Source organism: Mobula hypostoma, chromosome 18 (assembly GCF_963921235.1).
Source record: "Mobula hypostoma chromosome 18, sMobHyp1.1, whole genome shotgun sequence".
Lineage (NCBI taxonomy): Eukaryota > Metazoa > Chordata > Chondrichthyes > Myliobatiformes > Myliobatidae > Mobula > Mobula hypostoma.
In genome coordinates this window covers 32,011,787-32,029,478 of record NC_086114.1, presented here as the reverse complement: position 1 = coordinate 32,029,478, position 17,692 = coordinate 32,011,787, and the positions used below count along the sequence as shown (strand labels likewise).

Below are 17,692 nucleotides of genomic sequence, written 5' to 3'. Positions count from 1 at the left end.
GGGAGAGTTCAAAGCAAGGACAGAGTCTCAGAATGAGGGGCACCCATTTAAGACTGAGATGAGTAAGAATTTCTTCTCTCAGAGGGTTGTGGTCTTTGGAATTCCTAGCCACAGAGATCTGCAGGGAGGGGGTAGTGTACTTGTTTTTAAAGCTGAGATAGAGAGATTGCTGATCAGTAAGGGGATCAGGGAGTAGGTAATGGGCAGAAAATGAAAAGGGTCACCACCCTATTGAATGGTAGATCAGACTCAAGGGGTCAAATAACCTACTGCTATACAACTTCTCACGTTCCTATGGAACTATTCACAGCCATGTCTGATGGATACCTTGCCCTGCAGTGCAGTTCAGTTCCCGGCTCCACCCTGATTATTTCAGCTGTTAATACCTCAAAGTTGGTGCCATAGTTTTCCACCATTCTATCAGGTCGTTGTGTAATTTAACCTCTACCTGGCCTAGAAACCTCCCAGAGTATCTCTTCACAAAAGAATAATGGGCAAAGTTGTCATATGGCAATTCCATGACATTAATTGTGCAGAAACTAATCCTTTTGAAAGTCTTTGCCAAATGATTTTCTTGCCCTTTTAGCTGATTTTCTGAAAATATTATTCTTGAAATTCCTCTTTGATATGCTAGTGAAATAACAAGCAAAAACATGACACTTCAGAGGATATGCTTGTATATACAGTCACATACATTCCCTCAGTAACTAACTACTTATCTTGTGTGCAACTATCATGTGAATGAACTGGCTTTTGAGAAACCTAGGGACATTAATAACTTGGAGATTGACTATCAAAAGGATATTGTTGCTGGATTAGTTTATCTACGTACGGCCAGGTTTGGGAACAGCTTCTTTCCAACTGTGATAAGACTGCTGAATGGATCCTGACCCAGATCTGGGCCGTACCCTCCAAATATCCGGACCTGCCTGTCAGTTTTTTTTGCACGACTTTACTTTCCATTTTTCTATTTTCTATTTATGATTTATAATTTAAATTTTTAATATTTACTATCGATTTGTAATCCAGGGAGCAGGAAGCGCAGAACCAAATATCGCTGTGATGATTGTACGTTCTAGTATCAAATGTTTGGCGACAATAAAGTATAAAGTAAAGTACAAGCCAAATATTCCAGCTAACAGGTTATGTTTAATGATACCCAACAGACAAACAAGTTTTACAATCTCCTCATTGTTGGTTCCAAAAGGTAGGAATTAATTAAGTTTAAGGTCAACCACCTTTGAAATGCAACTGTGCTTGAAATAAAATCCTCATTGTGCGAACATCCTTATTCAATGACTATAGTTATTACCCTTTTCCCCTTACACCATCAAGGGGCATAAATAGGGAAGACAGATATAAAGTTTTCCCATTGAGTATTCATTTTCCAGGGCCTGAGAAGCTTAATTCCAACCTCAGCTTTCCAGCACATCAGCACGACCTTTCCAAAGGATTAGAGTTGTCTGTGACAAAGTTAAACTTCTAACCAATATTCCTTGCTCAGCTTCTTGTTGTAAACAGCAACTAGTTCTCAGTTCTTATTGTAAATTGCAAGCAATAACCAGTTTGAAGTTAAAAGGACAGATTTGCAACTACAGCGAAGTTATTTGCATTATTGTGATCAAGATCAAGGAAGGTTCCAGACCTAGCACATCAAACATGGTCACAGGTACAAGTGATCAATCAACAGTTCAAATAATTGTGTACTCAGAGAATCAGCCATCACAGCATTAATTTTAGGTGTCTAGAATCTTTGTCCCCCAGAACCTATTAGACAATCTATGTGGATTACTTTGTCCCAGCAAAGGTATCTGAAAAATATTGCATGAAAATAATGTCAGCTAGTAGCAAAACAGTATAATGCAAGAAGGCAGTGCGGGTCTTTTGGAATGATGAGAAGAATGACAGAAAGATGGGGTTGTGATGGTATTGGGTTTGCTGACCATGAAGTTCTAAATGCAAACGAAGACCTTAAGCCCTATCCAATATAGATAGCTACAGGTACCCTCACTAAAGGGAGGTTATGCTGTAGCTATCTACTCTTCAAAGACTAGTTTACTTCCCTATTTATCCTCTATGGTGAGTTTATAGCCAATACCAACTAGTTGAGTGGTGCATCCCCTCTCCCTACAAAGGAGGAGATATTTCTAGCTAATAAGGTAGTTTATAGACAGTTCATTTGTTTTTAGTGATACTTGCTTAAATCCTGATAAAGTTCTTAAAATACATTTAAAACTCACAAAAGTTTTCTATATTATAACAAATTTCCAAATTACAAATGATTTTTCAAACACAAAGGATTTCAAAAACACAGGTGCAATTCCTATAAGCTAAAAAGGCATACAAATGAGATGCAGATGAATGAATCCTCCATTGCAGAAATCAAAGGCAGAAGACTGAATTCTCGTCACCCTGTCTTTCTGTCAGTCTTCTTGCTGTTCTGTGACAATTCCTAACAAACTTGACTATTCTCCAACATTTATATTGTTTTCCTCCCACTTAGGTGACTTGACGTGCATGTGATAATTTTTCAGATATCTTTTTATACAGGTAGTCTAAAAGCTTCTGCAGAGATCGAGTCCCCAGATACCCATAATTAATGCTGTGTTACAGACTCTCTGAGCACACAAACCTTCCAAATATCAACAGAACCGCTATTTGATGTGCTATGTGATAGTGTCAATCTGGTCTGCAAGCTTCCTTGAATTAAATAACTTCGCTACAGTTGTCTGGTTTGATGAAAGCCAACTAACATAACCCCATCCTGTTACACTGCATCTCCTAAGCAGTCAGCACCGTGTTGTGGGCCTTTATTCTGTGCACTATAGACAGTGCTGTTTGCAAAGCTGTCTTTTTAACTTCAGACTGATTATTGCTTGCTGTTTACATTAGGAACTAAAGAATGGCTTCCATTTATGAAAAGAACCTGAACAAAGAATCTTGGTTGGAAGTTTAACTTACTCAAAAACAACTCTTTAATCTCTACAAGTGTCAGTTGCTAATTTAGAAAACTGAGATTAGCGAAAAAAAAAAGCCCCATGGCACTGGACAGTGAAAAGTCACCGTGATGGTGACTTTTATTCATCTGCAACTCATCTTTTAATTTGTAAGAATTATACCTGTGTTTGGAAATCCTTTGTAGTTTGTAAATCTTTTTAAATTCAGAAATCTTTTACAAATCAAAAATCCTCTGTGAGTTTTAAATGCATTTAAGAACAATCTGTCTAAGATTAAATGTTTATCACTAAAAATAAAACAAACTATGTTTAGACTTTGTTGGCTGGAAATATCTCCTCCATGGTGGAGGGGGGACCACCATTGAAGTAGTGACTATTGACAGCTGGACCTCACCACAGAGACTGGATAGGGAAGTAAGTTAGTCTTTGAAGAGTAGGTTGATGAATAATAACCTCCCAATTGTGATAGTATCCATAGATACCATCATCAGATAGGCTTCAAATCCATTATGAGTGTAGGGCTTTGTCGACAGTAAACCCAATAGCATCACACCATAGCAAAGATATCTATAACCAGAGGGCATAAGTTTAAGGTAATGAATAGGAAGTTTAGAGGGGATTTAAGGAAGAAGTTCTTTCTACAAGAAGGTGGGTAGAGTTTGGAATACACTACCTGAAAGGGTGATAGAGGCAGTGAGTCTCATGACATTTAAGATGGACATAGATAAGTACTTGGCCTGCAGACATCAAGGCGTAAAGTATATGGACCAAGCACTGATAAATGCAATTAGCAGCTTGAGTGCCCCTTATCCAAAATTCCAAAATCCAATATTTTTTGAGTACTGATATCACCTCACAAATGGAAAATTCCACAGGACACTGGGAAAATTGCCAGGCGATGAGCAGGTCTGCGCACCACAGACAATTCTGAGAAACGACCTCACCTATGTAATGAACAGATGTCAACGAAGAATTGAAAAACACTGCCTAAAATGAAAAGTGAAGATCTCAATCGTGCATTGAAAGAGTGAATTCATCAGTGTCGCAGAGAACATAAGCCGCTTAACGATATGCTGATCATGAAACAATCAAAGATCTATCACGATGAACTGAAAATTGAAGGTAATTGTGAATAACCAGCAGGCTGGTTGCAGAAATTTAAGAAAAGTCACAGCATTAAATTTTTAAGGATTTGTGGTGATAAAGCATCTGCTGATCACGAAACAGCAGGGAAATTCATTGATGAGTTTGCCAAGGTTGTCATTGTTGAAAATCTAACATGCTGAACAGCAGCATCAGGACATGTGTGTGATGAACAAGCGTAAGAATTGGGAATGATGGTGATGCCAAACAGCTACAGACTGTCCACCTGAGCAGTTGGGGTAGTGGTAGCTTATCTTTCTAATGGTTCGATGTACTCATGCACAAAATTATTAAAATTATTCTATAAAACTACCTTCACGGTACATGTATATGTAATATAAATGAATTTCGTGTTTAGACTTGAATCCCATCCCCAAGGTATCTCATTATATCGTGCAAATATTCCAAAATCCAGAACTCTCCAGCACTAAGCATTTTGGATAAGAGGTGCTCAACCTGTGGTATAGATGAACACTTGATGGTCATCAAGGACAGGGTGGGCCGAATGGCCTGTTTTTGGATTTTACAACTCTTAGCACTAATGTCAATTATAACCAAATGTATATTAGTTTTACTTTTGGATGTGGCATGGTAATGGAGAGGTGGTTTGGAGTCTGCAGAGGGCTAGAACATCACCGTGTTGAGAAGCACTGCCCTCTGCCTCTGGAGGCAAAGCTATTTAGGGGTGAGTATTGATAACAATAGGCTGGGGTGTTGGTTGGAAGAAACTGTGATCTTTAATGCTACTATATGGATTTCATAAGAATTGATGAAAGTCCATATCTCAAACTATATATGACTATAAACTCGTCTGTTTAAGGGTTTTATAAAGTACTTAGCCTGACTTTTGAAGAAACAATTCACATCTACTGAAATGTTCTGATTTTGCCCAGTAACAGTAAAATCCAAATAGTGCTGCTTCTTTATTGTGCAGCTCAATTCACACAAGGATATATACCAGAACTTCAATTTTTATCTAAAAAAAAAGTTTGTTTCCAAATACCTTCAGGACAGTATCTCAGTTACTGTAAATACCACAGACCTTTCCATATTCTGAACCATCATACAGTGACTACCAGATAAATAACTAGTCCCATGTACTATCACCAACACTGAAGGATTGATGGCCAAATGACTCAATATCCCAAACCAAGGAACACGATATTGCTACTGCTACTCTTTACAGTACTCATACATTTCTAGTCATTTTATCACAGACAGTGGCTTTGATCCAATTGTAGATTTTTAAAGTATTCATATATGATAAACAATTCTTCGAACCTCCGACTTGCCAAGTTGCAGCAATGATGCTGATTCAGAGTGTAATGAAAGATCAGAAGCTGCCTGATGTAGGTCAGATTTATAACTGTGTAAAGCTGTGATTGGTCAATTTGTCTGTAAATACATGCACTTAATTCAAGTCAAAAGCATTGCAAATGCACATAACAGTAGTGTGGTGACAATGATACTCACGCTGTAAAAGAATTCCTCTCGGTGGAAGAGGATGTTCATTAAAAGATAACAGAATAGCACAAAAGCCTTATGTGCCCATCCTAGCAACCAAGCTCATTTAAACTTCAAGGTCTGGAAGCCAGGAATTTTAAATTTCTGAAATAATGACATGTTGTTTGTATTGTACAGTAATCTTTCCGAGAACTTTGGAATGCTATTGCAACCCAGGAGTCCAGATTTATCATGAACTGCTCCACACAATAAGGCGGGAATAATTTCCCTCAAATATCAAAACAAAGTAAATACATTCTTTTCACATTTGCGGTGCTTTTTAGCAATAATTATTTATATATATTGGGCAGCTGGAAGCACTAATTTTCTGTTTCGTCGTTAGGTCGCATTTGGAATTTCCAGTTGGCGGACGATTTCCCTCCATGCCACTCTGACATATTGGGAAATCATGATCGTGGATCGTGGCAGGTTACAGCAGTGGTTTGCCTTTGCTTTCTGCCGAATGTCCTGTTTAATTAGATCAAATACCTTAATTGGCCAACTTCCGTTTACTATAAATGTTAATATATTGCAGTCCCAGGGAACATGGCTTAACATCTCAAAGCTAACTAGACATGGGCAACAAACAGCATTGATTCCCATATCTTAATATTTTTGGAAGGGAGAAGAGATTAAATGTCTTTAATTCAACAAGTTAAAGCCTGTTTTAAACAAGTTAAAAATATGTTTTGCCCAATACTTAGTATTTGACAGTGAAAACTGGGTGGAGGTTCCAGAACAAGGAATCACCCATGTCAAATGATCACAGTGTGGAAATAACGTTTCCTAGAGGTATCACCCTCTTCTCCCCATGAGTTACTGTGTGCTTTGTAAGCTGTGTATGGCAAATGATTAGTTTTTATGTTGGCACAATACAAATATAAGGGAGTACCTCCGCCAAATGGAGCCCATATCACTCGTCTGATGGCTTTGACCCAATCTTCCATATCATTCTGGGAGTTTGCCATAAGGAGGAATGCTTCATGATTGACAGCCATCCGGTCCCGGTCCCCAGCACTCCCTAGAAGAAGAAAGCAGAAGAATCAACTAGTTGGATTGTTGCAGTGACTACAGTGTTGGACTAATCATAGTATTTTTTTTTATGAGAAGCGACAATTACCTCAATTACCAGGAAGTTAAAGCATTTACCTAGGACATAGAACATAAATTCCTGGTTGTTACTATTTCAGAGGACCTGTCCTGGACCTAGCATGTAAATGTAATTGCAAAGAAAGCACAACAGCACCTCTACTTCCTTCGGAGGCTTCCGATATTCGTCATGACATCAAAAATTTTGACAAACTTCTATAGAAGTGTAGTGGAGAGCGCACTGACTGGCTGCATCACAGCCTGGTATGGGAACACCAATGTCTTTGAAAGAAAATTCTACAAAAAATAGTGGATTCAACCCAGTGCTTCATGGGTAAAGCCCTCCCAAACACTGAGCACATCTACATGAGAGCAGCATCCATTATCAATGATCCTCCCCACCCAGGCCATGCTCTTTTCTCACTGCTGCCATCAACTGTTCAAGAACAGTTACTACCTACCCCTCAACCATCAAGCTCTTGAACAAAAGGGGAATTAGATTAAATAGATTAGATTCGACTTTATTGTCACTGTGCCAAGTACAGATACAAAGCCAATGAAATGCAGTTAGCATCTGACCAGAAATGCAAAGAATAGTGTTATTTACAAAATAACTGTGATTAAAAAGTAAGTGCTACAGCACACAAATATGAAAGTACTGAGACAGTACAATATGGGTGCAATAATGCTTAGCGCTGTGATGTGAGGTTCAGCAGGGTCACAGCCTCAGGGAAGAAGCTCTTCCTGTGCCTGCTGGTGCAGGAGCGGAGGCTCCTGTAGCGCCTACCGGATGGGAGGAGAGTAAAAAGTTGATGGTTAGGGTGAGATGTATCCTTAATAATGCTTTTCGCCCTGCCCAGGCACCACTTATGGTAGACATTCTCAATGGTGGGCAATTGGGTGCCGATAATCCGCTGGGCAGTTTTCACCACACGCTGGAGTGCTTTGCGGTCCAATACAACTCATCTGCCCAACTTGAGATGTTCCCACAAACCAATGATCTCACTTTCAGAACTCTTTATCTTGTTATTTCATGTTCTTGTTATTTATCGTCATTTACATTGGCACAGTTTGGTGTTTTCTGCACTCCACTTAATCTTTCATTGAATCTTGTTATAGTTACTATTCTATAAATTTCCTGAGTATGCCCACAGGAAAAAGATTCTCAGGGTTGTATGTGGTGACATATATGTACTCTGATAATAACATTTATTTTGAACTTTGAGCAGTACAGCATAGTAAGGGACCCTTGGCCCATGATATTGTGCTGATCTATGCAAACCTACTCCACGATCAATCTAACACAGCCTTCCATTTTCCTATGTCCACATGCCTATCTAAGTGTCTCCCAAATGTCCCCACTGCATCAGCCTCTACCACCATCCCCAGTAGTGCGATCCAGGCACCCATCTCTCTGTGTGAGGAACCTACGTTAGAGATCTCCCCAAACCTCTTACACTCACCTTAAACAGATGCCCTTTGATATCGGCCCCTGCCACCCCGCCTTTCTTCATTCTATACAGCTGTCGGGTCACCTCTCATCCTCCTTCATCCAAAGGGAAAAGCCCTAGCTTGTTCAAAGTTTCCTCATTGGACATGTTCGCCAATCCAGGCAACATCCTGATAAAATGTCTTCTGAAAGAACATGCTAATAAGTCTGTGGTAGGAAAGCTGAAATATACTGGAACTAAATAGGTTGCCTGTGAGGTGCTCCTGGGGTCACCAGTTATAATCACCATCACCATCCATACATCCTAGTTGATGCAAGTGAATGAAGCTGATTTTGCAAGACACTCTCTGATGTAACTCGAAGGAAGATTGCAAACCTAAACCTACATTCATAAAGTCAGAAGGCATGGAAAGAGGCTCTTTCCAGATGAATCCACACTGACCAAAAAACACCCATTTACACTAATTCTATATTAATCCCATTTTTCCCATTCTCCCCACATTCTCATCAGCTCCCCACTGGGATCTACCACTCACCACCACACTCCACACTCCACACACTACTCTACACACTCCACACACCACCCAACACACTCCACCCTCCACACCCCACACTACACAATACACCCAGAACTGGGAAAGAATCCTTATGAAGAGTCCTTGACTTGAAACACTAACTATCCACAGATACTGCCTGACCTGCCGAGTATTCCCAGCATTTTCCCTTCTCAATTCAGATCTTGAGCATCTGCACTTTTTACTTCAATTTATTTGTTGTTTACCACAAAGGAATGAAGATGTTAAGAAGGCCTGTGTAATATTGAGCCTTAAGACAGTGAGGTAAACTTCCAGGTCAGAGATGTTAGCCTACTGAGAAACACTTGGACCCTTTTCATTGTTTACACAGACAAAGTAATTCTGCCACTGAAACAGGCAACTCCGCCCATGAATTTGGAGCCTATCCCTAAACTCCAACAGGGGTACATAATGTAAAAGAATTAAATGTGAGACATTTACAGGGGCATTTAAGCACAATTATTATATACATGTGGGCATATGCTTGGTATTGGCTGCTCACACATACCTCATCTATGGAGACTCCTTCAAATGAATGAGCTCACATAATAATAAATTTAACAGACTGGCACACATAAATGCATTCATTCCTATGAATGGGAGAACTAATTTCTCTCTCTCTCTCTCTCACACACACACTCTCTCTCTCTCACTCTGTCTCTCCACTTTAGTAATTGCTCTTCCTAATCAGTCTCCTGTATTTTTGATGCCATTCATTATAATACTATGGAGATATGGTTACCATATCAAAGGATTTTACAGTATATGTTTTCTCTCATGGACAAAATTGACTTACGGACATCAGTAAAAACGGGGATGGCCTGTAATTAATAGAACACATACACTCATTGATGTTTGGTAGCTGGCACATCAGAGACCCATTCCTCCATACACTCTACCCCTCCCAGTCCTGCCCACACACTGTGCTGCAGAGGAACCTCCTCCCATCTCAGTAAACCCCTCCAACTTCTCAAACATGGTTGCAATTTTAATAGCCAGAACCCCAATGCTCAGAACTGTGGCAGAGTCATCACTTGAAAACGAAGCAGCAATGACAGAGAATAGTGCTTGGCTGGCTACACTGAATACATGTGCGAACATCGATCTCCAGCTTCACTCAGCTCTGTGTGTTTGGTCCCATTGACTTCAACATGAGGGGTGAGGAGGAACGCAGCAATTTGCCGTTATGTTTGGAGCTAGCAACCAGAACAAGCCCATTCCCCAGCTCGAATTACCCCATACCTTATTTTATAATCGACAGCTAATAATAAAAATCGAGCATTCATCAGCAGCTCCTTCCCAGGTTAGAGCAGGATTTGCTTGCTCTAAACTGTTCATACGCTGAACAGTGTATAATTGGGACTTTCTGCCATGAATCATGCTCCCGAGCAGTCGAAGGTCCCTAAAACCCCGTAGCAGCCAGCAAATGAATCCCACTAGTTTTCAAAATGCTCATTCATATGTATTTAAGCCGTGTTTGTAACCTGCGAGAGGACATTTACTGTTCAGAGTGTGTTTCATGGACAGTTTCTGAGTGTTTTAAGAGGGCAACTCCACTCGACTTTCACCCCCACAAGCAGAAGTCCTTAAGAAGTCCTTACTGAAAAGTGATACACTCTGTTATCTGAGAAAACAGAAACAACCGAGGAACACTGAAAAGTGTGAAACAGAACATAGCTGTTTGGTGAAACAAGTCAGTTTGTGGTCTGATGGGTTTTTGTTGACTTCACTGCCGGTCTGGTGTAGGAGGTCATCAGGGTATTTCTGGACTGGGTAGCTTGCTTATTCAGCAAGCTGGCAGATAACTTCTTCATGCCAAGATTGGAAAACAAGAAAACAGTAAATAAGGAGACTGTTACCTTGGCTTTTGAAAAGTTAACTGTCCTTCCCTTCCCAGCAAGGTCAGCCCAGTGCAGTGCTGCCTTTTGGAAAAGTCGTCACAGAGAATCTCAGCAGCACACAAGGCTGAAACTAATATCGGGCAATTTGATGCCTACATCAACACAAGTAAATCCAGGCCATGAATCAGCAGCTGCACTCTACAGTCACCACAATCCCAACCAAAGTTCCCGTTATTATGTCTCTTTATTTCACACAGTACTTTCAATCTGAGTCTTCAGCAAATCAGCCATTATTTGCTGATATACCTGACTCTGCATTGCTAGTGTATTCTAGTTATAAAACTGCTTGACACCTATGTTCTCCATATCTATTTATAGTCTTTAAACTAAGTGCATGTTATGCATGAAGGTACATTCCTCATATTCAAGGTCAAAATAAGTCCAAATACCATTAAAGGGTTTCCCATTCCATGTTGCACAGCTCACTAAATTCCACACTATGTTCACCACATGTCAGCTGATGACTCTATTCTGCTGGAAATCTGTATGTCAAAACAGCTCTTAAATGGCTTAATTGTTAAATGGATCCTTTGCTATGGCGATTTTGACTCCTAGTCTAGCATGTACTTACCTGGTTCCTGTTGGTAAGTAGCCTACCAATGACTCCTGGTCAGAGGGGAGAAAAATCAACAAGCTGTACTTCTAAAGTGAGGATGTTGGTGGGGGATAGAATTGAATTTAACCTTGATGTCTCTTTCGCAAAATTCGGGGTACTCAATGTGCAGACTTACTCTTCAGTGGGGGACAGTGGATGTGAAGGAGGGAAGGAGGAAATATTGTGCAAGAGTAGATGAATACTTTCAGGACCAAAATATATAACTGGGAACTGACACTAAAGGATTTAACTGAAAGAACACTTCCCATTTTGATTCATAATTGAAATGGTGGCCATTCTGGACTCACTGTGGAGAAGAATGAACCGAGATCACCCAAAGGTGCCAAGAATTCAAATTCAATTCATGAATAAATTAGGAATTTTTAAAAAAACATATCAGCAGCACTGAGAACAATGTACCAAATTGTGTCCAGGAAATGTGCTTCAGGAAAGGAAATCTCACCTGGAATAGGTTTATAATTTTAGACTTCATTATGTTAGAGAAGGGACAATTTGTCTTATTCAATCAATGAGCAATCTCATCACTCCCATTCCCCCACGTTTCCTGCACAGGTCCTCCTCAGGTTAAGGATGCCTGACGTTTGCACAGCCTTGCATACAAACGAGCACTTGGGAGACCGGTGGGATGGATGGGGATAGTTTGTCAGCTGCTGTGGAGCTGCAGGTATCTTCTGCCGTGTGGGAACTCAGATTATGGCAATATCTGATTGGTTGGGTTAAATGCCCTATATGGTTCTTTTCCTTTTCCAAAGGTTGTTTATTCAGTGATTATAAATCACATATTACAATATTACAGTACTTCATAATCACATTATTTCTGTTTCAAATTATAACATGGTCATCTCTATCCAGAATAAGTTCAAAACCAGTGTCGTACCCACTAATCCTGGAAATCCCCAATGGTACCTTGGATACCACAGGCTCCTTCTCCAGGAACATGGATGTAACCCCTTAAGAGGTGCAGGCAATCAGCAGCATCTTACATGCTGTCCTTGGTTGACGGAACTCTATCATAACCTGGGGAAGACCAGTATCCTACTCTCTAAGACGTGCCCTTTCATAGTGATCCCACCAACCACCTCCATGAGTCCAAGAACAATCAATTGTGCGGTAATCGGCACACGTTTGGGAAATGAGAGGAAATTGAAACATCCAGAGGAAATGCATGTGGTCACAGGGAAAACGTGCAAGGTCCACACGGACAACACCAGGATAGCACCAGGATTGAAACTGTGAGGCAGCAGATCTGACTAGACATCCCTATAAATCCACAACAGTTGATTCCTAACTGCATCTGAACTGGCCTCCTATCCCAGATGGGCTCATTTCAAATAACAGAGAGGAACATATAAGATTACCAGTCACAAAGGATAAAGTAATAGAGAAACTCGTAGGGCTTTTGGCAGATAAATTGCCAGGTCCCGAGGGCCTGTAACTAAGGGTTTTAAAGGAAGCAGCTGCAGAGTTGGCAGACAGATTGGTCGAAATGTTTCAAACCTTGCAGAGTTCCGAGAGGGTGCCATCAGCCAATGTGACTCAAGTTTTCAAAAAAGGAGGAGGACAGTAATTGGAGAACAACAGGCCAGTTAGTTTAATGTTGATTGCTAGCAAGTTGTTACAGTCAATGATCAAAGAAGAAAAACTGAATATAACTTTAACTAGACAACATGGTGTTTTGAAAGATGAATCATGCTTGACTAACTCACTAGAGGATGTGACAGGGAGAGGTAATGGAAGGAAACTGTAGAATTAATGTAGTTAGATTTCCAAAAAGGAAATCTGACAAGTTGCCACATCAGAGATTGGTACTTAGATTAAGGGCCCAAGATAAAGGAGGATGTGTGTTAGCATGGATTGAAAACTGAGTGCCACACAGAAAGCATAGAATTGAAATAAATGAATCCTTTTCAGGCTGCAGAGATGTAACTGGCAGAGTGTCCCAGGAATTAGATGTTTGCATTCAGTTGTGTAAGACCTGCAGGTTTATTGACGATACAAAATTAAGTGGAAGATCATATTGTGATGAAAGCATTCTGAATTGAGATGTAAATAAATTAACTCAGGGGTTGTCTATCCTGAGGTCCATGGATCCCTTGCTTAATGGTATTGGTCCATGGCATAAAAGAGGTTGGGAACCCCTGGATTCAGTGAATGGGCCAAAACCTGATCGTTAGAGTTGAATGTGGATAAGTGTGAGATTATGTGGTTCAATAGAATGAATAGAAAAGCAGATGATTAAGAAGACATTTTGGCCTTTATTTTGAAGGTTTTGGAGAGTGGGAATAGGGAGGTTTAATCGCATTTGTACAGAGTCTTGGAGAAGCCACTGCTTGGAATCCTGAGCACAGTTGTTGGCCCCCTTACCTATATAAAGGACGTAGTAGCATTTGAGGCAGTCCAAAGGAGGTTATCAAGCCTTTTTCTGGGAAGAAGGTTGTCTTATTAAGAGATGCTGGATAGTTTGGGTCTCTACACCTTGGTTATAGACGAATTGAGAAATGACTTAGTCAAGCATATAACTAATGGGGCCTGACAAGGTAGTGTTGAGATGTTTCCACTAGTGGGAGAGTCACAAACGGGGGACATAGTTACAAAATAAAGGATTGGTCATTTAAAACAAAAGTGCATAGAAATTTCTTCACTTAAGGGTAGCATTTTCTGGAATTCTGTTCCCTGAGGATGTTGGTGGCCTGATCGTAGATTGGAGAATTGAGGGTTTGAGGAAAATGGCACCAATGAGGAGTTGAGGTTGAGGCCAGCATAGATCAGCCTTGATCATAATCAAAGGTGTGGCAAGCTTGAAGAGCTTGGTAGCTACTCCTGCTCCCGTTGTCCATGCTTTTGTCATTAACGATGGATATTAAGTTGCGGCCTTAGCAATGACATCCACAACACAGATAAAAGATCTGACTGCTGTTTTCATTTTCCTAAGTAACCAACTTCACCGAGTAAAGGAAGGGAAACATGGCGAAGAAAGAAGAAATAAACGATAAGATATTGAATAAGGTGAGATGCCAGATCGAGCCCCTACTCATGGCGACCTATTGATGGCAGCTCTGGGCTCCTTTCCTGAGATGTGATTAAAATGACAGTGATTGCCCACTGGGGCAGAATTCACAGTTGCAAATATTTCCTCGATGATAGTTCATTTGCATTTGTGTGATCTGTCAAACCTCAGGCAAAAAAATTCTAGTTCATTATTAAAATATAAGTAAAATGATCCACTGGTATTCTCTTTAGTCAAAGTATAAAATTCTGTGGGGTTCATTTGCATTATGCTAGGGCAAGTACATATGTATATTTCCTAGAGACCAGTGACTTCATTGTTTTGAATTTATTCTTTAAAACAATTTAACTTAATATAATTAAAGTATATAGTTGCATTTTACTTAAATCCATTTTTGCCCAGTTATTTGAATAACGTAGAGATCATTAATCTGAAAGACTAATACTAGTCCTGCTGTGTGCATCCAGCAGTAGTTGTTTCTACAGTTTGAACACTAATGTTGAGTTATGTGCTTCCTTTTGGTTGACAATTTTGCAATGGAGCTCCTCCTGGATCCAGGACTTGTTTGATCAAAGTCTTGTCTCACTGGAGAATTGTAAATGCACTACGGTTCAGGCAGAAAAGGAAGTGTTAAAAAAAATCTGGCTTCCTTGAGTCATGTGACTGAGGATGATGGATACATGGAGTGGTTTGTGTACAAAATAATTTTACAAATTAAATTTCTCAGCTCAGAAAAAAAACAACTGATTTCTTCTGTGTATACAAAATGTAATGCTTTTCCACACTTTGCAAATACTTTTCCAATGTTCAGGATCTAAAGAGGCTGCCGAGTGTTGTGGACTCAGCCAGACTGATCGTGCACAAGCTTCCCCACCACTGGCAATATGTTCAAATGTCAGTGCTTCAAGAAGGCAGCATTCATTGTTTAGGACCCTCACCATCTGGTACCTGCCCTCCTCTGTTTACTACTATCAAGGACAGGGTGTATGAGCCTGAAGATGCACATTCCACATTCTAGGAAGAGCTTTTTCCTCTCTGCCATCGGATTTCTGAATGGTCCATGAATTCATGAGCACAACCTTGCTATTCCTCACTTACACTATTTATCTATTATATTTTTTATTAAAACATAGTCATTTTTAATGTAGTACATTATACTACTACCACAAAAACAACAAACGTCACAACATACAGTACATCAGTGAAAATAAACCTGACTCCGACACACAAGACTGCAGTGTGTGTTGACATTATCAACACACTCTCGCAATTAGATTCTGGAAAAGAACAGATTTTAGGGAAATATATGTTCAACCACTTCGGGAGCTAAATATTTATCTCCCACATCAAAGTCTGCCACCATGGGTATTAATCACCAGACAACAATAGCCTCCATCTCATGTTATTTACTGTGGTTATTTTTTGACAGTGACTCTGAACAGAGTTGACAGCAGTCATATAACACCAAATGGATCCCATTAGGAAGTTGATAAGGTGCCCAGTTATTTGTGTAGTGCCTTCATGTGACTGGGCATCAGGGAAAAGTCATTCCACCCAACAATTCAGTTCTATTTTGGCACTATAGCTTGTAGAGATTCATGTTCTCTCTATGTTCCCCAATTATGACGGCCACCCACAAGTGTATTTTATCCCAACCTAATCATTTTTACAATTGTAATCAATAACTTCCTGGTGTTATTATCTCAACTTTAACACTAATACTTTACCACCAATAACTCTGGGTTATTAATCCTGAAAGAGGTGTTTAAATCCCATAAAGGAGTTAGGAAATTTAAATTCAAGTTAGTTAACAGTTTTCGAGTTTCTTTAGAAAAGCTGCTCTCTCAGATGCAACCATGGAACTACCAGACTGTCACAAAGGCTCATTCAGTGCACTAAGACCATGAAGGAAAGGAAATGCTCTGCTTTACCCAGTCTGCACTCACCAATGAGGTTCAACTTAATTGCCTCTTCAATTCAGGCATAATTATTTAGGGAAAGAACGAAAAATGCTGGCATTGCTGGCAACAGCCATAACATGTGAATGAACTCATTGACCTTTGCTCAGATCCCTATCAATGATCCAGTGCTGACTAGTTTCTACAATTTGCCCAGAACAATCTTCTCAATAAACTCAAAATGAATGGGCTCATTGATACATTACCAATTATTTTTCAGAATGTTTTATTCTATGCATTGGCATTGCAGATTGTGGAGCATCAGCATTCAATCCATCTCTAGTCAGAATGGCTGATATTTGGAGCATACTATACTTGGGCGAAGAACAGACAAAATCAATTGGATTTTCTTGTATTCTTGTGTGTGTAGAATGAGCTGCCATCAGAATTGGTGGATGCAGGTTCAACTGTAACTTTGAAGAGAAGTTTGGATAAGTACATGAATGAAAGGGATATTAAGAACTATGGTCTGGGTGCAGCTAGATGGAACCAGATCACCACAACCCAAATGGACCAAAGGGCCTATTTTTGTGCTGTAGTGCTCTACGATTCTAAATATGGAGCAGGAGTAGGTCATCAGGCCCCTCAAACCTGCCCTACCATTCAATATCATCATGGCTGATCTATGCAGGCCTCTTCTGCGCCAGTTCCCTATAACCCTTAGCTCCATGATCCAACAAAAATGTATCTATCTTCACTTTAAATACTTCTAATAATCTAGCCAATAGACCTCCTGCTGTGACGGGAATTGTGCTACGTGTTTCAGAGTGCCCATGTACGTCTTGCTGCATTAGCTGCATTGATTCAAACCCACAATAAACTCTCAGCTTGCTGATGACACAATTAAACCTTTTAAGTATTATTTAGAAACCTATTTTAGGCAAATGTACAGTAATTAACAAAATAGTCATGAGTGGAAATATTAGATGGGGAGGCGGGGGGTCGAAATGGTAGTGCAGTGGTTGGTATTAGGAGTGACGAAGTCCTGCCCCGTATAATTTACATGTGTATGATATATTTTTAATTACTTTAACTTTGTTCTCGTTTCTTCCCCCGGGGTATTTCACATGTTTATTTTACATGTTACAGTGTGTCAACAGGTTTTTGTCAAACTTGACTATGATTCTGCTTGGTGGTACCAATCATTGGATAAATACCACCCTGATTAATTTGTTTAAGTGTTCCTGCTGCACTCCTGTATTTTGTGAAGATTAGGTAAGTAGCTAAACTGCCCATAATTAGGTCAGTAGGTACACTGTCCACAATTAAATAGGTAGATACACTGTCTATAATGAGGTATATAATTACATTGACTACAATTAGGTTGGTAGGTATGCTGCCTACATTTGGTAGGTAGGTACACTGCCCACATTAGGGAGATAGTTTCATAAAGTAAGACACAGCACAGTTTGTGCTTGCATCTGGCGATGATGGCTGGTTAATTCCAACAAGCCCCGCTGTCTCCTTATGATATGCCCCTCTCTGATGCAGGG

General features: G+C 40.0%; 1 protein-coding gene across 5 annotated transcripts in view; it reads right to left on the bottom strand.

Annotated features, from left to right (window-relative positions):
* LOC134358439 (rho GTPase-activating protein 22-like) overlaps window positions 1-17,692 on the bottom strand; it is a 520,442-nt gene that overhangs the window by 89,390 nt on the left and 413,360 nt on the right. For all 5 annotated transcript variants that reach the window (XM_063070661.1, XM_063070660.1, XM_063070662.1 and 2 more), the window contains one exon: window positions 6,496-6,624. In XM_063070661.1, coding sequence (XP_062926731.1) covers window positions 6,496-6,624 — 129 coding nt within the window. The remainder of the gene's footprint in view (window positions 1-6,495; window positions 6,625-17,692) is intronic.